The sequence below is a fragment of the Hippoglossus stenolepis genome, chromosome 7 (genome assembly GCF_022539355.2).
Source record: "Hippoglossus stenolepis isolate QCI-W04-F060 chromosome 7, HSTE1.2, whole genome shotgun sequence".
NCBI classification, from domain to species: Eukaryota; Metazoa; Chordata; class Actinopteri; order Pleuronectiformes; family Pleuronectidae; genus Hippoglossus; species Hippoglossus stenolepis.
Window position 1 is genome coordinate 22981457 of NC_061489.1, and position 26319 is coordinate 23007775.

At 42.2% G+C, this 26319-nt stretch overlaps 2 protein-coding genes across 2 annotated transcripts; one reads left to right on the top strand and one right to left on the bottom strand.

The window, feature by feature from the left end:
- Window positions 1–3122: 3122 nt before the first annotated feature.
- aga (aspartylglucosaminidase) lies at window positions 3123–17470 on the top strand. Its single transcript, XM_035161895.2, has 9 exons — window positions 3123–3455; window positions 5855–6008; window positions 7819–7931; window positions 10273–10385; window positions 12381–12489; window positions 12984–13059; window positions 13422–13529; window positions 15761–15894; window positions 17250–17470. The coding sequence occupies exons 1-9, from the start codon at window positions 3296–3298 to the stop codon at window positions 17348–17350; spliced, it is 1068 nt and encodes a 355-aa protein (XP_035017786.1). The 5' UTR covers window positions 3123–3295; the 3' UTR covers window positions 17351–17470.
- neil3 (nei-like DNA glycosylase 3) lies at window positions 17408–25914 on the bottom strand. Its single transcript, XM_035161894.1, has 10 exons — window positions 25695–25914; window positions 25479–25585; window positions 23834–23968; window positions 23211–23424; window positions 22219–22293; window positions 21794–21960; window positions 20336–20499; window positions 18606–19020; window positions 18114–18294; window positions 17408–17940 (listed from the first exon to the last, which is right to left on the bottom strand). Exons 1-10 carry the CDS (start codon window positions 25797–25799, stop codon window positions 17779–17781), a joined length of 1725 nt encoding a protein of 574 aa, XP_035017785.1. The 5' UTR covers window positions 25800–25914; the 3' UTR covers window positions 17408–17778.
- Between the last annotated feature and the right edge of the window lie 405 nt (window positions 25915–26319).

The following is a 26319-nucleotide window of genomic DNA, read 5'->3' on the forward strand; positions in this document are numbered from 1 at the left end:
ACACAGGTGAAAGTAATGATACTCCCTTTCTCCCTTTCTCCCTCTCTCTCTCTCTCATCCATTTTTCTCTGCGTCAGATACCCCTGTCAAAATCCCACCAGGACGTCCCATTGTTTAAGGACAAACCCAATGAATAAAATATAAGTGAAAATTGTATTTTTCATATGAATAATGTAAAAGAGGGCACGCTGTTGGTGTCCACGTCTCAAGGTTAGACTAAATTGTGAGTTTCCACACCGAGCCCGAGCTTTGTTCTTGTTTTGGTACGAAATGAGAGGATCCAATTCTATCGAGTGTCTCGTTCTGAGGGACACTTGCATGATACGAGATTCCAGAGACTTGAAAGAGACTTTCCAGGACCCAGCGTGTGTCAAGTGAGTCAAGTGCCGTATGGTGCGACTTGGGAAAATGCACCAGAACTTTTCACCACAACCAGCTTCCGTCTAGGCCATAATCAGCTGCTTCCCACCAGGGGGTAAATTGCAGGAGATGAGGGGAGGACGGATGGAACACCGGGGACAGATTTATGTGCTGAAATGATTAAAGATGACACTTAACTGATGGCTCCGTGCCAAATAGTGCTCCCCAAGGGAATCTTACTTTGATGTGTGACTCCTAATGAAAATACAGACCATAAAATCCAAAGGTTTACATTCATCACTTGCTCCACATTTGATAAAATGAATCATCCCTTCCATTGAGCAGCAGATACGACCAGACTGTGTTGGACAGACATGCAAAGGATGGGAACATACTTTTTGCATCAGATAAATACTGAACTGCCACCGTATGATACAGGAAAAATAAAAGGAAGCGGTGAGTCTGACTTTTCTGGGCTTTGGTATTGATCGTCTGCTCCTTATTTAAAATATACAGACATAAAGCAATCAATGGTGATACATTTGGACTACAGTATACCACCCATATTCTATTTCCTCCATTACTTAACAGAAAACAAAAACCTTTCGCTACACTCCTCTTTCAGAAGTGACATTTCAGCCAGAAGATGATTTATTATATTCAAGCAAAAATCTTAAACTGTGACAGGAAAAGGCATCGAGCACTAAAAGTTTGATGGTGAAGTGATAGATTGTTTCTGTTGTTTATTCTTGTCAACTTGTCATTGTTTCATGCGAGTATTTAGTGAGTATTTTCTGTGAAGTCAAATAAAAATAAAACATTTCCCACCATTCCACTGCTACACTCTTATATATGTGAGCGCTGCTGCCCGGCTCTAACCTTGGAAATGTACGACTTCATGAGTCGATGTGGACCACCTGAATGTACAATTTGTTTTGGTCTCTGGCCAGACCATCTCATTTTTTGGAAGGCGTTGCAGGCTCAGCCGAGATCTCTGATCTTCTGAAATCCAATCTTTGTGGAGCGTATCCTTTGAAAGATCCTGCCTCTGAGTTGGGACGGAGCTGTTCGGACCTGCTCAGCTTTCATCAGCCGTTGCTGTTTCTTGTTAACATCAGTTCAGCCAGACAAGTCAAGGAACTGCCATGATTTTTTTCTCCAAGTGGGAATGTTACACAATCCAAGGACGGAAAAACTTTAAGATGCAGCGCAGCAACATTCTGACTCATCTCAGATGAGAGGGCTGCAGGAGAGTATCCGAATGCAAGGCAACTGTGCTTCAACTAAATCAAAATGTTTTTAAATGCAAGCAGGTTATTTTGTCTAAAACTCACCAAATTAGCAATTAGTTCTATAGATACGATAAAGAGATGTAAAGCCAGACATTATAGAATAACCCTCCTTAAAATGAAGCCACACGTACAGAGGAATAAAGCAAGATTGTTATTTACCTTCCTGGACTAATATACAGTTCTACCCTCTCCATGGTTTGCTAAGAGTCAAAAGGCAAAATAACAACAACACAAGATAATAAAAATCCCCCCAAAATAACTCTGCCCGTAAGTATAATTGAATATGACTTCTCATACTTCACCTCTGATATCAACAGCGAGACAGTGTGTACCAAACAAAGAGCAAATAAATAAGCTCGGCTGCTGCTTTTGCAAACGATGCAGGACCCAGTTTTGGTCCAGTATCGCGTGTATAGAATACAATAATGATAATTACATTCCTGACAACTTTAAAATATTATATCTAACAATCCGATGTGTTATATTGTTTACAATCATAGAAACTATCTTTGAAATAGTTCAAAATTAGTTTCCTGTGCAGTAATATTTTCACAATTTGTTTTCTCCAGATATAAAGAAGTCCTGAAATGCTCTCTGCACAAATCCAGGTACTAACTGTACTTTGCTCAATCCAGTCTCTAGTGTTTACTAACCATGTATTGCACAATCCCTCCCCATGGTGCTTATAGTGTTTTTTATATTTGTACTTTGCACAAATACACCACAACAAATTCCTTGTATGTGTAAAATCTGCTTGGCAATAAAACCCGATTCTGATTCTGACAGGCTACTGCTACAGTAGTTAAATGCAATACTACAATACTATTACATTGACTTTCTTTGATTATATTTACTGGTATTATTACTTTCTTTGATGATTATTATTACTGGTATTATTACTTTCATTGATTATTATTATTACTGGTATCATACTTTCTTTGATTATTATTATGGTGAATTAGTGATAGTAGTAATAGTAGTAGTAGTAGTAGTAGTAATAGTAATAGTAGTAGTAGTAGGAGGAGTAATATTAATAGTAGTAGTAGTAGGAGGAGTAATAGTAGTGGTATGAGTAGTAGTAGTAGTTATAGTAGTAATAGTATGAGTATGAGTAGTAGTAGTAGTAGTAATAGTAGTAGGAGGAGGAGGAGTAATAGTAATGGTATTAGTAGTAGTATTAGTAGTAATAGTAGGAGTAGGAGTAGTAGTAGTAGGAGTAATAGTAGTAGTAGTAGTAATAGTATGAGTAGTAGTAGTAGTAGTAATAGTAGTAGTAGGAGGAGGAGTAATAGTAATGGTATTAGTAGTAGTATTAGTAGTAATAGTAGGAGTAGTAGTATTAATAGTAGTATTAGGTCTTAAGCTAGTATCACAAATCCTTCTACCACAAAGTACAAGCCTGAGTTCTTCCTGCTCCAACGCATGCGTACTGCGCCTTTAAGGAAGACCCCGCCCACTCAGCATGTGACACAACAAGGAAGTAGAAATGTAACTTTTCATTCAAAGTCTGACTTTTTTAAATCCTGCAGCTCGTTCGTAAGAAGCTGAAACGCGGTTGTTTCGCGTTCTGCGGGAACTCGAGTCCTCCTGTGACGCGAGGAAACAGAAACGACTGAAGGGAACAACTCGTTTATATATTTTATATGCTTCTAAAGTCCGTGGGACGTTATTTCCACAGCACAATGTTGACATCCGTAATGTTGACATCCGTCCTGTGCACGTTCACGTTACTGTTCCACCTCGGGCACGCGTCTCTGCCGCTCGTCATCAACACGTGGCCTTTCAAGAACGCGACGGCTGCAGGTAAGAACTCACGTTGTCTCGAGTTCCCTTCAGGACAGAGCTCGTTCTGCAGGAATCTACAGACATGCAAAACATGCAAAAACACCCACTTAACCACCCAAAACAACATGTATATATATGTATACATGTATATATATATACCATATATATGTGTTTGTTTCATATTGTTTAACATATTGTTTATGTGTGTGTGGGCGTTCATTATCTCACACAGAAGATCCAGGGAATCATGCACAACACTTGTTTCCACTGTACCAAAACACGTGGAAACTAAAAACAGCAGCTTGGCCACTTCACCTGCTTCTTTCTTTTTAACATTTTCATGCATCGAAAAGTTGTGACAATGCCATAAATCCAGCGACTGCACAATTATTCAAGTTGGCAGACGGAGCTTTTTTTCAAATGGAGCGGTGACATTTGAGAGAGAGGCAGAGGTTGGCTGAACCCGGCTTCGTGTTGACAGTCTGATGGGACTCATTTTGCCGCAGCACCGTCCCCTGTATGGTATCTTTTTTTTGGGGTGAAATCCATCTGCTATTTAAACAGCGACTACGTGTCTAACAGTCTAGTTTCAGCTGCAGACAGGAGTTGTAGTTTCACAAATTGATTCAGGAAACTTGTTTTACTGGGCCCTTACTAGACATGACTCATCAAGGTGGCTCCATGTGACATTCACGACTTATGGCGCCCTCAGAATGTGCTCGTCTCCGTCATCCCTGACTGCAAATTGAGTCTTTTTTTGGATTTCCACTTTTGGTTGTTAACAAAAAAACAAACATTTTAAGACGTCACCTCAGGCTGCAGGAAATGGTGAAGGCGAGTTCAACATTTTCTGACACCTTAAATATGAAACAACAAATCTATCGATCAACAAAAGACCAATTCTATTATACATAAGGAGGTAGAAGGATTGATGTGTGTGTGTGTTTTGTGTGTTTTGTGTGTATAATGAAGTGCAAACACTGTCTGGCCATATAACCACAATTTTCCGGATCTCCTTTCCCCACATTGTTATAAAATATTATTTTCGCAGCACCAGAAGCTTTAACCGCACAGGTGTGTAAGCCCATCAGAGTCTTAGATGCCGATAGGAAATGGGCCAAACCCACGAGGCATCGTAACTGCCACTGCCAGCTCTGCCTCACTCTATTTGATTTCCTTCAGGATGATACATTGGACACGTTCAAATTGAAACTGAAAATATTTCAGCATTGCTTTTCACTTAGCAGTCAAGTGGTTTTCCAGCGGATGCACAGCCCCTGACACGGGGAAAAAAAATGACAGGAACGGTGCTCGAAACATCTCAAGCAGCAGATCAAACCGGCAGGTGATTAAAGTGAACTTAAAAATCTCACCATTCGAGATGGATACCCTTTAATTTATCAGATGTACGTCACATCTCATCCCCGAGGCAGGCGATGAAAATGAAAAATGTGCCCAGCTATCTGTTCTGCGGGTGGATATTTAAAGGTGTAGTCTGTGAGCTACCTCTATTGATCCCCCCCCCCCATGCAGATCTCTTATGCTTTGGGGGGGGCTTAAGAAAGCAGCTGACAATAGGAGGCTAATCTCTTCTTCCATTCTGTTGTATTTTCTAAGATTTGCAATGTGCAGTTTGATATTAAAAAAAAAGAAAAAAATATTAATAATAATATCCTCCAGTCAAGAGCACTCACCGAAGATGAACAGAATTTATAGATGGAGAAATCATCACTGACAAGAGGAGGAATTTGTGGTTGTATCCCGCTGAACACAGATTAATGGTCTGAGAATTGAGTGGCAAGCTGGTGACGGCGCTACCAGTTGGTATTTTGATCCCCTGTGGGCACTCGGGGGGGGCTCAGCCGGGGATCAGTGACCAAATGCTTGTCAGCTCACACTCGCTGTTTATTAGCAAGTGGACATCTCGGGCATCACACAAACTTTTAATCTGATTAGTTAATATGCAACTTAACAAATATTACATAAAGTTACGCAATATCTAAGTTGCAAAAAAAATGTTTCTCAAGTGGTTTGCGTCACAGCAAGAAGATTCCTGGTTCGAATCCAAGCTTGGCCATCGTGCGTTTGTATGTTCTCTCCATGTCCGTGTGGGTTTCCCCTGCCTCTCTATCCCTTCTTGCCCAATGGCCCCTGGGATTGGCCCATACACGATCCTCAAAGGATAAGCAGACTTCTTGTTAGCGTTATTTATGACAGACTCAATCGTAGTTAGTTCGATAGAAACTTGCTTCTCCACATCCACAGGTAACTTTGAGATGCATAAATATCTGGAAGCCAGATACAGGCACAAAATTCCCTCTTTGCTTTAATAACTTCATTGGCAGTGGTTGTATTTCCCCTCATGCATATGTTTTGTGTACTGTACACTGGGTGACTCACAGTTTTCTGTGTTGTAGCGTGGAGCGTCCTGCAGTCCGGTGGCTCGATGCTGGACGCCGTGCAGGAGGGCTGTGCCCGCTGTGAAGTGGAGCAGTGCGATGGGACTGTGGGCTACGGCGGGAGCCCCGATGAGTCTGGAGAGACCACACTGGACGCCCTGATCATGAATGGGTAAATCGTGGCATGAACTGGGCTTTTACCAAAAATAGGAAATTCGTAAGGCAACCTAACGAGGTGGTAAAGGTTGATGAGGATCCACATGTATTTTGTAAAATTGTTCTTTTGGTAAAAGCCTGAATCTCCAGCAGTGCCCTGAGCCCGAAATAGCTCTTAATGAACAGATAAATGGTTTTCACTTTTTTTTAATCATAAATGACCTATGTATAATTGAAAATGTCTCACTCTAATAAGGCACCTGCAGATTTCCAATGTATTGTGCAAATGACAACTTGCTCTGCTGCTGTCTGTGCATCTTTAACATTTACAGGATTAACTGACTGACCTTTCCGGCGAGCATTTCTTTAATAAACCTCTAATTATCAGTCTCATTAGGATCTGAAGGCTTTGCAATCATTAGGTCCTTAAACACAAACATTTACACACTCGCAAGTTATCATCGGAGGCAAATATCCGCTCACAATAGAAGATGAATGCACGCAGCAAGCTGTTTGTTATTACTCTGGGAAATGTTCCCTCCTCCATTTTGCAGGGAAATTGACTATTTTCTGGTTGCATAGTCATGAATGTTTTCCAGGGAGCGGATCGTCTCCCACACACGATCCAATATAGCTGCATAAGAAATGCACTAGTTATCACTGGCAGACATATTTTAGATAGAGACTCAGAGCGAGAATCCAAACACCTGTACAATTTCACGCAATCCAAGAGAACATCCATGAAAAAAAAAACTTCAGAAAACAACATTCAATTTTTGATATTGGGTTAAAGGGGAGATGACTCAACCCTGTGGCAATTCTTCAGGCTCTACTTTGTTGTGATGGATTAAAACATTCGAAGCATGAATCAATACAATGCAATCCACGGCACTGCCACTGCAACCTACCGCCATTACGAATAAAGTCCACTCCACTCTTCACACATTATCAAGAATAAACTGGACATTATACTAAGACTAACAGGTGTAGTACATAGTCTGTGTATAAAGATGGAGGACGTGGAAACTCCCCAAAAGTGGAGCTCAATCATCTGGATTATAGGTCATACATCCTGCCTCCTCCATGTTAGTGGAGGGGACCCAGACTCAAATTACCCATTAAATAATGTCTCAAAGATAATTTCATAATTTTATTTCCTTTTGCCACTTCACACCATGACCACTGCTGTGATTCAGACAAGTGGCTTCAAATGACGTCCAAAGCAAAAGATGGAAGCGCAGGATATTTTAAACTTAATTTTTGCACAACTGGAGGAATTGGAGACACTTCATCCATCTTTATATACAGTCTTTGGTGTAGTATTATTATAATACTATTATTAGTATTATTAGCTATTATATAAATATCACAAATAGGGTGATAAGTATTGTTAACCTTAGTAGCATTTCATGGGCTTGATTCATTTACTAATTAGCTCTCTACAAACACAATTCATTGGAGAAATAATATCGAGAAAGAATTGTGTGTCACATTTATTGCATGAGTCAAAAGTGTTAGTGTTTACACTCCATTGCTAATGAATAGGAATAAAAACACTGTTTTCACACACGTTTGTTCTAATTTGCTTTATGACCTGTGGTATGGAAATTATTTGAGTTAATCACCAGCCAGCCTTTTATGAGGGGGGGCAGGGTCACGACATCTGAGATGTGCTACCGTTGTGGTTTGTATTCTTCACCAGTACTGGTTTATAGAGCTAATAGACGGGTCACTTGCTGACTCTCGAATCTGCCACGACTCTTGTCCACTCACCCTGCAGCAGGGGGACAGGGACAGTTAATTCACAGTGTATTGTCTCTGCGCAGGGATACGATGGAGGTCGGTGCAGTCGCAGACCTGAGAAGAATCAAGAACGCCATCGGAGTAGCGAGGGCCGTGATGGAGCGCACCGATCACACACTGCTGGTGGGAGAGTCAGGTATATGAGGTCTTATGTCCCCAAAGGTAAACGTTAAAAAAAGAAAAACCTGGTGAATGTTTGAAGGGCCAATCTTAGAAATCCTGTCCTTTATATAAACATATGGTTGAGTTCAGGAACAACAGAGATCCAACAAGGTCCAAGTTTGTTTTAAATACATTTGTCTTGAGCCAGTTTGAAAAGGAATTAAATGTGTTTAACGCGGCAGCTGGATTTACATTAGTCATCTTCATTAAGCAGGTGTCACATTAGGGCCAAACCCCTTTTAGGCACTTATATGGTGCCTGATGCCTAATGGGTCACTTGAATAAGCCTTAATCCCCTAGATCACCACCATAAGCAGTTGGTGATGAATGCATGCGTCATAGCTGCAGTATGATGCTCTGAGCATAAATAGAACGATTGTATAACAGCGAGGAAACATACGGTCCCAATTGTGAGTATATGGAAAGTTATACATTTTTATTTAGCCCCTTTTTAAACGCACAATGTCCAAATCACAAGGGTTCAAGAAGTACTTTGTCAAAATCAACTGCTGGGTACATTCTAAAAAAAGGAAGTGTATGCGGGGGAAACAAGCCGGTAGACAGAGGAGCATGAGTCTTGTGGATGACCGGAAAATGATTTCCATGGTGAAGAATAAAAAACCCTTTCATTTCTGCACAGCAAGTCAAAAGCACTCTACAGGACGAAGGCAGACACGTTTTCTCGTCAGCACTACAGGGGAATAGTGCCCAGGTTTCACTTCGAAAGAAACGTACAAAAGGAATCAGGTAGAGTTCTGGAACAGAGTTGTATTGAGCGATGAAACCAAAATCGGCCTCCTTCAAAATTATGGAAGGAGGAGAGTGTGAAGAAAAAGAGAACCGCTCATGACTCAAAGCCGCCGCCACCATTTCTCTACTGATGGAAGCAACAGGATAAATGCACAGGAACACAGGAGGAACTCAATCACAGTCTGACTGAGCAGCACAACTCGGTGAAGACCACACAAAAGGCAGAAACCGCACAACGAGCAAGAACCAAACGAGGTTGCACTCAAATCCTTGAGCCATTTTCAAACACGAACTCCGGGAAATGTCCAGACAATTGGGTCTCGACTTTATTTGCCTTTCACATATAAAGAAAGCAGCAGGAGATTGTCAGACGTGTTCCCAACAGCAGGAGAATGTCTGGAACATTTAGGTGAGCGGAGCAAGAGGCAGGACCTGACATATCATTTCCTATGTAGAAATGAAAAGGCTTTTGTATGCAGGTTCTTGTCACCAAAAAGCTCTTGAATCTCGTTGACTTCCCAAGTTGACATCTTCGGCAGGATCTTCTATGTGTACGACATCTCTTTTTCATCCTGAGATATGTGGATTCTTTTGGTTTTTCTCCGTTGTGCGTCCGCCAAGTGTTAGAAATGTCATGTGTTGCCCTCTCGCTCTCCGCTGTGAATTCCCTTGACTTTTCCCACTTTATCCTCACTCGGACATTCTTCAAGACATTTTGGGGGGGAAATTCCTTTGTCTGTTGTAACTGACTCTGACATTTGTGTTTCACATACCGATGTAGTCCGATTAACTTCAGGAGAATGTCTGGAGTTCAGTGCACGTCTGAAAGCAGCATAATAGACCCTAACTAGGGAAGATACAAAGTCCCTGTTGTTTCCACAGTTTATATTAAGTGTAATGATTTCATTCTTACTTACAGTTGTGGATCTGTCTCTTCTGAACCCTCGCTATTCAGGCACAATGTGTTTAAAGAGCTAAACCCCCCACAGAGTTCTTTCAGTGTTGACGTGCTGTAAACCCAATTCAAATTAAAGCTGGTATTTGTCACTTTCCAACAGAGTGTCGCTGAAGCTAACAAGAATAAAAAAGTATAACACTCCAAATACGAACAGTTTTCACGGGTAAATGAATAAAACATGAGTGAAGAGCGACGAGGAGCACAACTCTCTGCGATTCAGTTTAACTGAAGGTCAATACTGAAGTCTATTATTTCCATATGACAAGTGTCTTCTAAATCAAAGCGTCTGGCTCATATGTCAAAATATCACAAGATCGGCTTATTTTATTTCATACCCCGTGAAAATTCAATTCATTACGCCCTATTCATCCAAATTGAACCAGGATTTCCGCGGAATGGAAAAGGTCGCCACTGTTCAAAAAACGGAAGCGGTGGAACACTTCCTCCCTCGTGAGGCTGAAGCGACGAGCCAAATTGAGATCAGATTGCCTCCGATTCCGTCCTTTTGTTTGTGACCTTTTGTTCTTCTTATCATCCAAGGTCAGCGTGGACCAGAGTGTGTAGCTCCCCCCCCCCCTGAAAGTATCGCTTCTCTCTCTCTCCGCAGCCTCCGTGTTTGCTGAAAACATGGGCTTCCTTGCCGAGGACCTGACTACCAACAAATCTGTGAATATTTTCTCACAGTGGCTGGGGAGCAACTGCCAACCTAATTATCGGAAGGTGTGTGTCTACCGGAGTGTGTGTTTTCCTCACTTGTTTGGGGGGCTACAGGCGCGCGCTACTTTTAAAAGATTGATATTCGGCTGGGAATTTGACAGGCATTCTAAAGTAGTTCATAAAAAGTCAGCGTTTGTGGTAAAGGTGATGCCCTTCAGCGATGGATTGCTGCAATCCTGAAAAAAAAAAGAATAAACCTCTCTCCTCTTCACCGCCCCAATAATGAGCCAAAATCTCCAGATAGAACAGTTGTTTTTCATTTCAAGTCAGCTGTGCCACAGAGATTAAGGGTCCTATTAATGAAATTTACTATATTTACACTTGTGGATTCCCGGCACAAATACAATCCTCTATTGATGGCCCCTGAGTGGCTTCACTACGAGACTTGAGAGATAAGAGCCCCGAGTAGTTGAGGGAGGGGAAAAGCTGATCAATGCTACAATTGGAGTTTTTCCCCCAAAGCGTTCTAGACCCATTCCTGCCAATTAATCATTTGGTGTAGCAAAGTACAATACCCTTATCAAAATGAATAATATATACTTGGTGCAGAGTAAACTTCCATCACTAAATACTGGCAAATAGAGAGCCAGAGGAGAGAGCACAGTATTGGTTATGTACTGCATGTAGTACTTAGTGCTGCTGTACATTGTATAATCCATATGTTTTTTGAGCTGTGTGCTCGGTCTGTAGTTGTGCTAGTTGCAGCTTTTTTTCCTGAAAATGTTAAAGTGTTGCTGCAGGAATTGAGTCCTGCAGCAACACCTGCAGGGAACTTGGAGCTGCTCCACCGCTGCTGCTGCTGCTGCACTAAGAGCTGTTCACCCGTTTATTCAAAGTTCGGTGAAGCTCGACTCACAAAAAACGCACCTGCAGAATCGGTTGTTTGAGCCACATACAGACAGACCGAGGCTTCTGTAATTATTAGAAAGACAATAAATAAATCTGCTGCAACCATCTCCAGATAAAAGCCTGCTTAGGGGTCCAGTGGAAAATTCACAGCTGCACCAGCATGAATCTGAAGAAATATGTCATTATTTCCCCTTTACCTCGACTTAAATTATTCCTTTGACAGGCCTTTCTGAAAAGTTCCAGATTGTTGCTGAGGTCACCGGAGAACAACTGTACCTGTATTATTTATAACTTAAGAGACTGTTTTCAAGGGTTTTACCTTCACCCGCATGAAATGGAATGTAACAGACTTGGGCGCTATGAATAATGCACGGGCACTTCCATAGAACAGGCTGGTTGAGCCCAACTTGGCTTTACTGATGGCTTGACGAAGGCCCTGTAGAGAAGTAATGTCGATACAGACGCACATTCTACATAAAAGGCATCTTTGTTTTTAATATTTAAGTTTAATAGTTTTCATGGCTCCCAGTCTTACATATTTTTTTGCCTCCCTTCACTTAAAAACTCAGAATTTGACACTTTTAAAAATATTTTTAGCTGCATCCCACTTACCTGCGAGATCAAAGCAGCAGAAGACACTGACTAAACTTTTCACACCGGCCCCGCGGGTCAACCGGGAACACTCCGTCATTCACAGGACGCCTTCAGGTGGAGATAGAGAAAAGCTTTTGTCAAACTACACTGCACTCCGACAGATATTCACATCTTGTGCTCTGTGCTGACCCCCTACCCCCCTCCCCCCTCTCCGAGTCAACTTTGAATGAATGAGCTGGTACAGTGGGCCGCCTGTGTCTCAATAAAAAATGGCTTTTGAGTGCCGAAGGACACATTTTTGCAGCAGGAGGAGGAGGAGGAGGAATTCATACTGGGAGGTTTTGTCCTCGTAATGTACAAGACCACTGGGAACGTGGTTTTTCAGAAGACTACCAACCATTTATTATGAAGTACCAAACTAATCCACGACAATAGTGCTGATAGTTCAGCAAAAGTAAATGGCTGCAGATCAGCGTTTCTCGTGTGCTATTACAATAATTAAGTAGCAGGATACCGGCGTTATTCAGGCGCTGATGTTTTCTCTCCTGTCTAAAGAATGTATTTCCAGATCCCTCCCAGTCCTGCGGACCCTACAAGCCCAGGGCGATGCTGAAAGAGACGGAGAGGGCCCAGCATGCTAATGCGCACTCCCACGACACCATAGGTACGTTTTATCAGTTAACAGCGAAAGGGAAGCCGGCTTTTCCCCGGACGTTTAACAGTTTAGTATTTAAGCACTTAATTGAAACAAGCCAGTGATAAGAGCAGGTTTTTAGCAGCATAACATTTCCACTGAAGAAGAGATTATCAGGGAACACTTAAATGTTGAGGCATTGAATTTGTGTCACTGTCAAGATCAAGATCAGACCTGATTTTCACTTGGTGTTGGTACGAATTAGGGCACCTGAGTTTGTTAGGAATCCAGTGCAACGCTCCGAGAAAACCAAATAAGAATAATCATCAGTGACTGTTTTCAATCCTGTCCTTTAGCAACATGACGTAAAAAAACTACTGCTGGATTTCCACAAACGTTGCTGGAGGGATGGGACACAGGCCAAGAGAGAACCTATTGGCTCGGATCCCTTTCTTTAACATTGCGAGATCACACATTTTTCACAGATTTCCTCAAAATTCCCTTTCTTCTTTTTGTCGCACCAGGGATGATTGCTGTCGATCAAGATGGTCACGTGGCTGCAGGTACATCAACCAATGGAATGAGTCACAAAGTTCCAGGGTACGTAGATGATGTTATTAGTGTCAAAAATGGGCAGAATATGTATTAGTGATTTTGACGAGGCCCAGGGACATTTGGTCTTGGATGAAATGAACCGTTCCTTAGACTGTAATCATCATCTTTTATCACCTAAAATATCGGTTTGGAGAGAAATATAAGTTTGAGATTCAAATTTAGGATTTTTAGTTGGTCAAGCTTTTGAAAGATAACTACAGAGAATCAGTGTTGTTTGGAGATGATGCTGTAAATCTGCTTTTTCCAGTGTGTTTATAAGCATTCAGTGCATCTAGAAAGATTTAATGTGTATGCATCGTACGTGGCACTGCTCTGTGTATGAACCCTGTGGTTTTCCTGCTGTGCAGTCGTGTTGGGGACTCTCCTATAGTCGGAGCCGGGGCCTACGCAGACAGCTCAGCCGGCGGTGCTGCCGCGACCGGAGATGGAGACATCATGATGCGCTTTCTCCCAAGGTACCTCATCAATTGTTCTGCTGTGATGAAGGTCAGAACTGTGTTGGTACCTTGCTGTGACTTTGTGCTCTGATGCACGGAGAGAAAATCGCTGTCGCACATAAGATATATATGAAAAGGGAAGGTCAGGACTCTATGGCCCTTCAGATTAAGATGTTCTCATTCATCTCAGAGAAAAGGATTCAGATGTGTTGGAATGTAAGTAATGTGAATGCAATGTGGACTTATTTCTCAGCTTGTAAAGCCTCTTCAAAACACGTGTAAATACATATGGAAGTTAGAATGTAGCTGTGTCTCAATTCAGGCTGCATGTGAAGACCGATCGGGTCACAGCGCCGCAGCGAGGCCTTCGTCCTTCCCTCCCCGAGTAGCACAGGCCCCAATGGGTGGATCCTTCTCGGGCCGACCCATCCCAGTATTCATTATGTTTCAGAGAGAAGCTGTTGGGCTGTGTGTAGCTCATCCTCCAAAAGGAGAGGGGCCCCTGAATTTGGGACACGGTTTTAAATTTCCTCTCATGCAGGAAATTCCCTGAATACGACAAATGTGTGAACTCTCTGTCAAATAGAGGATATTGAGATTTTGATCACTTGAAATGGTGCTGGAAAATAGTTTATCATCGTAGAAATCTGTGTCTTTAAAGTGTTCAAAACACCACGAGACACGCCGACGAAATCTTAACGCCTCCATGCACCTGAACCAGGGTTTTTATTTCTCAGCCTCTTGACAAAAGAATGATGTTTCCAAGAATATGGACATGCATGACACGTGCAGATTTTAAACAGCCGTCTTCTGGCGTGAGCTTCTCGGTGCATGTGCAACAACAGCATTAGAAAGACTTGAGTGGACTATGTTGCCCCAAAACTGTCATTTGTACATTCCACAAGAGGCGAGATTTCACTAAAGCTGCTGTTTGTTTTTCAGGCTGTGTGAATATAGCAGTCTCCGAAGGTTTGATTTTTTTTTTTAGCTTTATTTATCCAGGATAGTTTGGTGAGCCCACATGCTGTCCTTTTAAGTTTCACCCAGCTTTACATTCACACCCACACCTGAGGGATTCTGTTTCAGTCATGGTGTTTTTTTTCCGAGTCACATCCTAGAACTATTGGGGGGGGGTTGAGTTTTTCAAAGACTGTGTGTGTGTGTGCGTGTGTGTGTGTGTGTGTGTGTGTGTGTGTGTGTGTGTGTGTGTGTGTGTGTGTGTGTGTGTGTGTGTGTGTGTTTCATTCATTCTCAGTGCCCAACTGTTTCACAGCAGGCTACATATTTTAATTGATACGTGTAGTTACAAGGCTGCCCCAGGACCATCAAAAGGACATCAGAATAGAGCAACAACACCCCCACCACCAGAAAGACTTTTTTCTTTTTTAAACCACACGAACAAGTTTACAACTACAAGTCCAAAGTTCTGAATCCTTCCTTTTGAAGTCTGCCATGAGGAATATTCAAATGTAAACTAGAAGGGCACCCAGTAGAGTGCACACCTCCGCCAAGGCTCAACAGTCCGCCTCTGAAACCACATTTAAATTCACAAGATGTGGATGTGCACCAGATTACACACACATAGAAATATCAGTCCCCTAAACTTGTCGGTATTATCTTCATCAAGGTCCGTGAATTGATCTGAGACATTTACAAAAACGATGAAAAACATACTCACCAATGTAAAAAAACCCTGAAACTGCCACAGTAAAGCTCTGCAACTAAATAAAATGGGTTCTGTCATAGAAATCGGTTGAGCAGTTTTTGTGTAATACTGCGAACAAACAGAAATAGAAAAGTTGACCTCCTTGGGGGAGTAAAGAGGAATTTAACTCGCACTCATTTGCGAACGTGTGGAAGAAAGACACAGCGTGGTGTGCACCATCATAAGTATTCAGAGAGGAACAAGCTTCTGATACTTTTTGCAAAGAACAGATGTCTCTCTCGTTATAAATGCGCCCTCAAGATAAGGGAGTCAACAGCACCTGTAGTGTCTGTGTAGCTCAGAAAACGTGTTCCTCCACGTTTGCTTATTTTGTACTCGTGAACCCCCGAAAAGGAGTTTCACAAACGTCTCGCATTCATATGAAGGGAGGTTGGGAATGTAAAAAGATGAAATATGTCTGCATCAGTTTAATCCCGCGCCATAATCACACGCACATCCCCGCCGTCGTCGTCTCCGTGGTCGGTGGCCTCGACAGCGCTCTTTAAATTTGCCTCATGTGCACTGTGTGTGATCCTGCCAACAGTTACTTGGCCGTGGAGCTGATGAGGACCGGGGCAGATCCCTCAGCAGCCTGCAAGATGGCCATCTCCAGAATCAAGAGGCATTACTCAGAGTTCTTTGGAGCCATCATCTGCGCTAACACAACAGGCCATTATGGTGAGTGTTTGGGTTCACACACACAGACTGTGCCGCTCCCTGCCAAAGGAGCTCAGGCAAACACCTGACACACACACACACACACACACACACACACACACACACACACACACACACACACACACACACACACACACACACACACACACACACACACACACACACACACACACACACACACACACACACACACACACACACACACACACACCTTTTTTTATTCCGTTTGATTGAAAATAGTCTCTGATTCTAACCATTTACGAACAGCATGTTACTATTTTATGGTAAATTCATTAAAAAGATTCAAAAATCCCCCCAAAATATATAAAAAATCTGTGAAAATGTATTTAAAAGGCTTAAAAAGACAAACTAAATGTAGAAAATCATACCCATAAATATGTTGTGCTTTATTCACAACTTAATCGATGCTGCTTCTCAAAATATTCTCACTTTTTCTAAAATAGAGACGAAGATTTGAGGAAATTTTTTAACCATTATCATTTTTGTGCAAAGTTTGAAGCAGACAGTTGCTTCAAAACTTATATTAAACCGTCTCCTGACAGTGTGTCATCCACTCACACTCCAGCACCACCCTCTCCTCCCTGTGACTGCTTTGTTCTCATGACAACACAGACTAAGTTTAAAAATAATCACAGCAGCTCAGGCCACATGCAGTTTTTCTTCCCTCCATCAGAAAAAAATCATTAGATAACCTATTCTTTCTCATATAAATGACACTTAGTCCAGGATTCTCTCCGTTTGCCGTTATCTCCACGTTGTCTTTTTTTGCCACCTGATCACACACGTTGCAACATAGGTATGAATAATGAGAGATGAGCGTAATGACATTTAAAATATCCAGGGATGCTGTAACCACAGCGGCTGCAGTCGCACGAGGGTGTAAGTGTGAAGGATTTAACAGCCGTTCACATTTGGCCTCGCGTGAATCCAAAAAAAGACAAAGTTTACACTCGGCCTCAGGTGATTCCGAAGACTCTTATTACAACATCCTTGTATGCAGGTGTTTTCAGTGTCTCATTATATCTCAGCCAGGAGCACCGGCGAACCAAGAGACAGCCGACGACCTTTAAAACAAGCCTGAAGAGGTTAAATACGTGGGTGTCACCACCAAGTCAGAACAGAGCGAACCTCTCGCATGAGGTGAAACATCTGCGAGCTTCCCTCCATTTTAACTTTGTTCTATATATTCAGACTTGGAGTGAGAATCTTCGCAAACATCTGCATTGACAGCTGTAAGCAGTTGGCGCAAAAAAGTTAAAGGAATAAATCCTTAAGAAGGGCTGAAAGTTTTGTTCTTCTGTGACATCTTTGGTTTCCTCTGTGATCTCCTTCAGGTGCAGCCTGCAACAAAAGCCCTGGATTCTCGCAGTTTCACTTCATGGTGTCAAACTCCGAGTCAGACGCACCGCTTCTCAAATCCGTGGACTGCTTCTGAACAGTTGTTATTTTCATGCCTCTCTTTTATATTTAAATTAATTGACAGACTTCACCCTGAATTGTAAAACTGGTTTTATTCAAAAATGAAATAAATTAAAAAGGAAACAAATGCACATGTCACAAGTTTTGTTGTTATTCATTCTTATTAGATTTATCACAGTTTCTTCGTAACAACTTTGTTATTTATGTCTTTTAAAAGATCGGAAGGAGAATTTCAATGCAAACTCTTCTGGGCTGAAGATCATTCATACGATAGGTATTCTCTGCTCAATGTAAAGTTCAAGACAAACATCTGCATATTCCACAAATTTTCACGATGAACTATCATGTCCCACTTATATTTCCATTTATTTATATGAACATGTGGGGTCAGCACATCGTTTATACAATGTGCTAGTAGAACACATTAGCAGCCAGGAGGTCGGATCACCCTGGTCCGCTCTCTGCCCACTGGAAAAACTCACACTGTTTTCCCTTTTGAAAGCTGCAGGTGTAGAAATTCCGCCCGTTGTTGGGTCCTAGTTTCAGAACCGTTCTCATTAAGCAGCGTTTGCCATGGTGACAAGAAGGGAAGTGCTGGTCCGCCCACTGCAACACAGAAAACACGCTTCTCATTAGTTAGTTGTAAAGTGTTACTATAGTCAGTTTAAATTCGATGCAAATAAATGCCACTATTTTGTGTTTTGGATAAAACTGTAGACGCTTTATTTTCCAGGCTTCACAATGTTATACAGAGATGAGTTCTTGCTTTCCAGTTTCACCTCAAAGAAGTTGCACTTGGTCTCTCTGGGAAGCGAGCAGACGTAGAACTGCCGTCCCTTATTCTCCCCCTCCTTGCGGACCACTCGGAGGACAGCTGGACGACGATGGGATGCACAACAGGGGACACTGGGACTGGAGGAAATGGAGGAGCCGCTGCTGGCTGCTCCTGTTTTGCGCGAACTGACAGAAGTGAAGAAGCGCTCTTATTAGCACGAAATAAATTCAAAAATAATACACGGGAACACCTGTCACGTCAACCCTCATTAGAGAGCAAACAACCACTCCTCAACCGTGTGATGGTATGTGTGGGTAATAATTGTATTTGCATGGAAACACTACAGCTACTCATCAATCTGTGTTGTTTTTTAACAATGCTGCATTAAAAATTCCACAGTCAGACAGTTTTTTATCCTACTTATCTTACTGAAGTTGCAAAAAACTTCTCTTATTATAAACTTATTCACGAATAGCCAAGCGAGAGATTCACTCACCCGGAGTAGGGGGTTCCATTTTGAGCATTGTTACTGGGAAAGGGACTGTGATCAATTCTCATTTTCTTGGATGGCTGACTGTAGGAGGCCAGCGCCTCCCCATTGGAGAGCTCGGCATTTTGCTTCTGCCAGCCACCAGAGGCATAATTGGGGCTTGTTGTCCCTTGGCAGACTCTGTATTTATTTAAACCTCGCTTGGCCGCCAAGGAATTCGAATGACTGCCGGCAGGGGAGAGCGGGGAGTTTACAGGCTTTGGCTTCTCGCTCAAGTCGGAGAAAACAAGGGTGGAAGTCCCGAACGCAGACCTCCAGTTGATTTTGAGCTCCTCCTGTGGTTTCTTGAAGGCGTTGCAGGGGTACTTAATCAAATCGGTGGCGAAGGGGGTTGCCTCAGTGCTGATGTCGTCTTTGTGAACTGTGAAGACGAAGCCACAGTAAGAAATCATTTCATCTTCACAAACTGCAGCTCATCATGGCGCACTGGGCTGCTGTTGTTAGTGTGGAGTCACAGACAGTCTCACAATCCGCTGTGCTGATAATATCCATATGCAAATGTAACCGCATTTATAAAACTTTGAAGCTAGGTAAATGTTTGCTGTTGTGGTAAACTGCATTCCCTGGACTACTACCATTAATTTACCCTTGAGCAAGGTACTTAGCCCCCAACTGTTTTAGTGGTGCAGCGTTGTGGTCAGCTAATTTATAAAACTGCAGAAATGCTAATCAGGGTAATACTGAAAAGCAAAATACAACCTTCCCTCTGGAAATAAGTTATTATTCATTTGTACATAAAAAAAATGGAACAGTTCATCTGCAAACATTGTCCTTGAATAGACTCACATCTAAATACAGGTGGACTTTGCACATGTGTCTTTCCGTTTGTAGATCTAGTTTCCATCAGGGTTTTCATCCCCCTTTGAAGATTAAATGTTTTACAGCGCAGGATCAAATAAGATTTTGTGGCTTTTTAAACACCAATCAATGGAGGGATACCTATTTTTAGATCCCTACCAGTGATCTAAATTTATTTCAAATGTAAAATACTTTTTTATAAGCACTATAAATGCAGCCAGATGCTGGAAATTGTGGGTTTTCTGTTCTGTCCAAAGTGCGGCTGCAGGAGAAGGAGAACATCTGATGTAACTGCAGGAATCCGAGCCAAAAAAGAAAGGCTGACATACGATAGTCGGCAATTTACCCATGCCTGAAAAGCTCAGCATAACCAAATGAACCATGTGGAAACTGTAGTCTGGAGTCAGTGATACTCATGCTGCAGCTATTCGCTTGTTCAGTCAGCTGTGATATGAAAAAAATAATAATATTTGAAATGTGGCAGCACGATCCCCCCCCCCAAAAAAAAAACACAAAATATAAAAATACCATTGGACTGAGGTTTGGCAGATGCAACAGACGGATTGTAGAAGATTCCTTTCACACGCTCATTCACTGCTGCCATAATGTATCTCCAGACAGTCGGAGACAAACGGCCAGTTGACAGACATGCTCGTTATTTGTGCGGGCAACACACAGACGCAACCACACATGGAGAGATCGGTTTGCTCGTCTGCAGGGTCACGGTGACTCGCTCCAGAAGTACTTGAGCAGTGACGGCGAGCGGACACGTGGGATCATTCGGCCGAACCCGCAAAACTGGAGCTACTAGTATTTTATCTCTTGCTTACAAGGACATTGTCGCCCCATTAAATTCCAATTCACGATGTTTTCCTCACCCTCAGGTCTTGGAGTGAAGCAGGCATCACAGGCTTTCGCTGCCGGCTGGTTGATGAGCGTGCAGAGCTGACAGGCCCAGTCTTCCTCCTCCTGCTTCGCCACATTATCGCCGGCTCTCTGATTGTACGCCCATTCAATCAGGCTGTTTCTGACTGGGAGCTTACTAGATAAAGAAAAGCAGGGGCGACAAAAATAAATCTTTGTGACTAAAAACAGGCTTACTAATGAAGGAGATGTGCACTGAAGCTGAAATCACTTCACTGACTGAGAACACTACAGACAAAATGAATAATTCGAAATTACACAGCGTATTTTTATGTAATAAAATATTCCAGTAGATGTTTTTAAAAGAGAATGTCTTGCTGTTTGCTTCTGCGTTTCTGAACACCTTGCATTTTTTTTAGCTTCGCAATTTGTTTTTGGGCGAGTACCACAGGGGACACACAGATTCGCACGTGAACATACATTTCTTTGATTACTTATACAAAAAGCAAGTTGTCGTCGCTACTGGAAGTGCAACATGAATTATACATATACGTCGTAGAACAAACTGGGTGGCCCCATACTCTTAATGGTTCACGCAAGTCAAACTGTGTTACAGGCAAAGAGGAAAACTTGCACTGGGCTAACATTTGCAGTTTAAGCAGAGGATGAAGATATGTGAGAAGGGAATGTTTGCTCCCAGCATACATGTTAGTGCTCCGACATGAAGCTCGACTATGTTTGACAAGAAGGCAAATCTGCAGTGCCAACAGTCGTAGAGCAGGAGGAAAGGAGCGGTGGCTTTCGGGAAACTTTCCTCACAGATTGCATTTATCAGCTGAGTAATGTGTTGTAAGGGCTTTGGGCTCTAACCCCTCGCAAAGCTTTGCTCAAACACAACCCAGGAGGTGTTGAGCCTGTGCCCTGTCTGGCAAACATAGCCTTACATGCGCATTAATACCCCCCCGCCCGCCGCCATAACACTTCTCACTCCCCTGCCAAGCCCATCTGCCTGCAAACATGGCCTCTCTAAAATTGAACCTTTTATCTAAAAAGGCTTTAGAACTTTCTGCAAAGACTTTGGTTTTTGAAAAACGACACCTTGTTTTTACTGTACTACAGTGGTGCCGCCTTTTTAGCAAGAAAACATAATAAAGAAACTCTACTGTTACAACACGATTCCAGGTTTTATCACATTTCTACAAAGAAAAAAAGCTAAACAGTATATTGTACTATTGTTTATAAAACCCTGGATAAAAAGGCAGCGAGAAAACAATTTGCTCGACAAACATGTGGTAGAAAAGATGCATTGAAGCTGCTGAGAATAAGGCAGTGTAATGGATGTTCTTTTATTCTCATCCGCAACACACGATTTTCCAACAACGCCTACACCAGCCTTCAATGAAAGCATCTTTACAAGAGCTCAAGACAATACCTTTCCAGTCAAATTGCCGATGGTCTATGAGAATTTCTACCTGATGTCAACCCCGCTGGGATTTCCCTTCTGACAGCGCTCGCAGAAGTAAGTCATCCTGCCGTTGTCTCCAAGACGACAGACTGTGATAACATGAAAGCACTGGCCGCACTGGGGACGCTTGTAGACTTTGTAATGTTTGTAGAGGGGAGAGCCAGATTTGCGACACTGATAGGAGACAAGAAAGGGCAGAGGAGAGAGAATAGAAAGATGAGGATAAAGATAACAAGAGGAACATACCACTCTCCTTATGAGTCTGTTATGCATCGAGAAGAAGGAACATTTGTTTTTGACTCCTGCTCCTCAGCAAAACAGGATTTAAATTGAATCTATTCTTGCAAGTTATAAACCAAAATGTAAATATGTATCAATCTAAATAAACAGTACACAAACAGATCTAGAATAAATAAATAAAATGTGTCTGACCTTATAAAACAGAAGAGTAAAATCCCGCGTCATTTTCACCAAGTGGTGGATCTGTTCGTCCGCCAGCTGCTGCACCTGAGGAGGAAGCAGCACTTAGTTACAGCTCACAACCAGAGAGTGAAGGAAATCTCTTTTGTCTGGACCCTCGTTTCAAAAGAGAGACGAAAAGCACAAATCAATAATACAAGCATATAGCCAATAAGACAACCGGACATGAAAACCTGGATCGAAAAAAATGATGCAACGGAGAAAAATTACATACCAGAGAGCGAAGATTTGACTAGAGAAAAAAAAACACTTGTAGCTCTGTCAGGACCCCGGTGGGCTGGATAATGGAGGGGAAGTTCATAAAGATTCAATGGTCCCAGAAGAAGAAGGGGGCAAAAGTCCTGGATTAATGTCTCGATCTCCGGTGCTTTATTCATGTACCCAATCTGATATTTTCTAAAGGGAACAGAGCCTCTGGAAGCGGTAGAAGTACTCATCCTGCAAAGTGTGTCTTACTTAGGTGACTCTGTAAGTCAGATTTTTACTCTAGTTTCCTTAATAAAAAATATTCCTCAAGAGCAAAGAGAAGGCAGAGGATCGTTCACAATTCAAGAGATATGAGATAGAAATGAGTTGCGTCTTATTACGTCCACAAAAGGAGGTTTTGTCTGTTGACATATCCAGAAACAAGCAGAGGTATATGTAAACACACTGGGGATCTGTCCAGGGTGTATGATCCCCCCCCCCCCGTAAACCCTCAAAACCTCAAACTTAGTGGGATGCGTTCTCTGAGTGTTTTATTTAAATAAAAAAAGATGTTTGAGTCCCAACATCCATTCATAGACAGAACATTTCCATTTCCAAACTGCACCGATGAATAAGCACATCTACGCCACAAAGCATATTTTTGTCTTTTCCCCCCATTTCACCCCTCCTCATTGGCAACAGCTTTAACTTTTTTTTCCTGTTCCTCAGATGAACACAATCTATCATGTTTTCCATACCTTCACGCCTGGGTGGAGGCCTGAGTCGAACAGGGCTTCGTTTTTAATGATGTTCCCGACGCCCGGCATGACGGCCTGGTCCATGAGAACGTCGCAGAGGCTCCTGCTACTTTGGCTCCTCACCGCTTTCTCGGATTGGGAGAAGCTGAACTTCTGGGAGCACACATCCAGACTCTCCATAGTTCTCACCCTTTGCTCGCAGTCCTCCGTCAACCTGCGAGCACACAATTTCATAGTGCGGGAGGAACTCGGAGAATATATGGCCGCTGTTACTGCAAGCGTGCCACCGGGTCACGGGTGCATTATCGAGGTTACACATTTTCGAAAATGGTTTCTTTCGTATATATTCTGCCTCAGTTTGTTTGTTATGAGATGGAGCAGCGTAGGTGAAATTTCCAGACAGTAGAATTAAATGTGTGTCTGGCTACACCGGGAGCGCAGAGTCGATGAACAGGACAAATGTTGAGCCAAGCCGGCTGCGTTTGTCATGCAACAGCCGCCCGTCTTCAGACACAGCCTAATGTAGGACATACTCCCCGTGTGAGTCTCCCTGTATGAGACTCATACCCCAAGGTGAACTTCTGTCACCTCAATCTATCCAGGCAAGCTGGTGTCCCCATTACCTTATTTCCACAGTGCTGTCAAAGAAGCACACAGTGTCGTTAGTCAGGTGTATTTCCAGCACTGGTGCAGAGCCCGTCCTCTCCTTCCTCTCAGCAGGGTTTATACGCATTGATCCATTCATACCGAAGTGGACTCTAAAGGATGTGAGCATGAAAGAGAGGTGGAAAAGAAAAAGACAAATTTGCTTTGAGGATAGCGTGTCTCAATCCATATAAGACTTGTCAACTAAAGGACAAAGAGGTGGCCCGGCGTTGGGAGACTCCACCGTGTTAATGGAGATGACACAGGCTCCATCTCAGCAGTGTGTCTACAGACAGTCATACTTCAGTACTCACATACAAGCCACAGGAATTTTACCACGATGATTATAGAACCACTGTTACACTGTAAAATACAAAACCATTCATATAATGGTGCCTTTCCATTTAGTATCTCTTGCTGTGAAAGATCATTACAGGCAATGTTACAAATGAAGGAATTAATGACTGAATTGAGGCCGAATACAAGGCAATGAAATAAGCTTTGATTTTATCGGAAACTACTGACTAAGGTGTTTCCACAGCCTTATTATTTCAAAAGCTGTTCCCCTCAGTCTATCAGAATCAAGGCTTTATTGTCACTGAACAAAATAATACAACGAATTTGCTGCAGGTAAAAAACGATCCACACACATCATAGCATTCTCGTCTTATTCATGTCTATGTTTTCTTATTCTTTTGTTGTATTCAGAAATGTGTCGTTTGTTTATTGTACAGCACTTTATATGAAATATATTCTCTCTGCAAGGTATCTGACTCCAGAGCTGCAGGATTCAGACAAAAACTATTATTATTATTATGTGAACAGTTTCTGATTTCTCATTAACAACATCTTTACATCCATAGCTATCACTCTTGTTGTTTTCATTATAACAACTAGTCAGAGCTGAAACCTGATGCTGCACAACTGTTCCTGGTCTCTCTCTCTCTCCTCTCTCTCCCTCTTCTCTCCTCCCTTTTCTCTGCTCAGCCGGTCGAGGCAGATGGCCGCCCACACCGAGTCTGCTTCTCCAGGTTTCTTCCAGCTATTGACGGAGTGTTTTCTCTCCACAGTCGCCAACGTGCTGCTCATCGTGGGAACTGTTTGGTTTCTCTATACATTTTCAAGGTCTTGACCTTCTATGTAAAGTGCCTTGAGATAATTTATATGACGATTTGGCGCTATACAAATAAAATTGAATTGAATAATAATAAACCTGACCTGTGTTGTGTTGTGTAAACGTCTCTGTACGTGTAGGTACAGTGGAGGCCCGGAGGAGGGCGCTGTGGGCAACACTACTCTCACAAGGGGAAAACATTTATCGAGGGAATAAGATAATATAACATAAACATAACATCCATGTGGGACAGACATTATGAAAAATTAATTATTAGATTATATATATATATTATTTTGGGCCATTTATATTGTATATACTTTTGAAGTATTGCATGTTTTCTTATTATTACTTTACTGAAATGTATTTTTTTTACTTTGCTCTTTGCTGCATACTTACCTGTTGTGGGACTAATAAATAAAATCAATGAAGGATGATTTTATCTGTAATTCTCAGTGTGTGTGTGTGTGTGTGTGTGTGTGTGTGTGTGTGTGTGTGTGTGTGTTTACCTCAACGCTCTCGGACCAAAGAGGATGAAAAGCTCCTTCCCCAGAGTCTGAACCCCGGAGAACACACAGCCGATAAAACAGAGGAAGACATGTCCCCCACTGTTTCTCTGTGGAGACACAGCAACACAACTCAACACACGGCTCCACTCGTCAGGGCGGACATGTTGTAAACAGTCAGTCAAACTGGACAACACACAACACAACAACACAACTCACTGCTGTCGTTGTCAAGCTTCCTCGGATCTGTCTCACTTCCTGTCCTCTCTTGACTCGGGAGCGGATCTTCTCTCCGTTCAAAGTGCAGCCGGGACCTTCCACCATCTTCCAGGTCCCTGTTTGGAAACTTAACCCGAGTTAGAAATGAGGGAAACGTCCCGAGTTAAAGGCGCGTGTTGTGCTCCAGACTGCGCGCCAAGAAATTCAATGTGGCGCATGCGCGGTGCGGTTCAGGTCGATGTATTTCCGGGTTTGTGCACAAAATAAATGAATGAATCAGATTGTATTTGTATAATATTCACAAATCACAATATGTTTCATAGAGTTCAACAAGGTGAGACATCGTCTGTTCTGAACTCTCAACAAGAGTAAAACTAGTAAAAAACAATAATTAACAGGGAAAAATGATAATACAAACTTTATTTTGTAGCACTTTTTTAAAAACATAATTTACAAAGTGCTTTGACAACAAAGCAAGAATTAAAAGTTGAACAGGTGAAAGAGTTTTTACAACATTGATTAGAATAAAAACAGTTTATAACATAATAGAAAAGTTTGTCAGTGTTTAAACAGCAGATTAAGCAATTTCTCCAGATGTGTGGTGTATTGAAGAGACTGCAAATTG

Coding starts and splice junctions, on each gene's coding strand:
- neil3 (XM_035161894.1), bottom strand. CDS start 25,799: ATGGTGGAAGGTCCCGGCTGCACTTTGAACGGAGAGAAGATCCGCTCC. Junction 19,021..20,335: donor CTTCACTCCAAGACCTGAGG/GTGAGGAAAACA, acceptor TCGTCTTCACAG/TTCACAAAGACGACATCAGC. Junction 17,941..18,113: donor CCAAGTGCAACTTCTTTGAG/GTGAAACTGGAA, acceptor TCTGTGTTGCAG/TGGGCGGACCAGCACTTCCC.
- aga (XM_035161895.2), top strand. CDS start 3,296: ATGCTTCTAAAGTCCGTGGGACGTTATTTCCACAGCACAATGTTGACA. Junction 13,060..13,421: donor ATGAGTCACAAAGTTCCAGG/GTACGTAGATGA, acceptor CCTGCTGTGCAG/TCGTGTTGGGGACTCTCCTA. Junction 15,895..17,249: donor TAACACAACAGGCCATTATG/GTGAGTGTTTGG, acceptor GATCTCCTTCAG/GTGCAGCCTGCAACAAAAGC.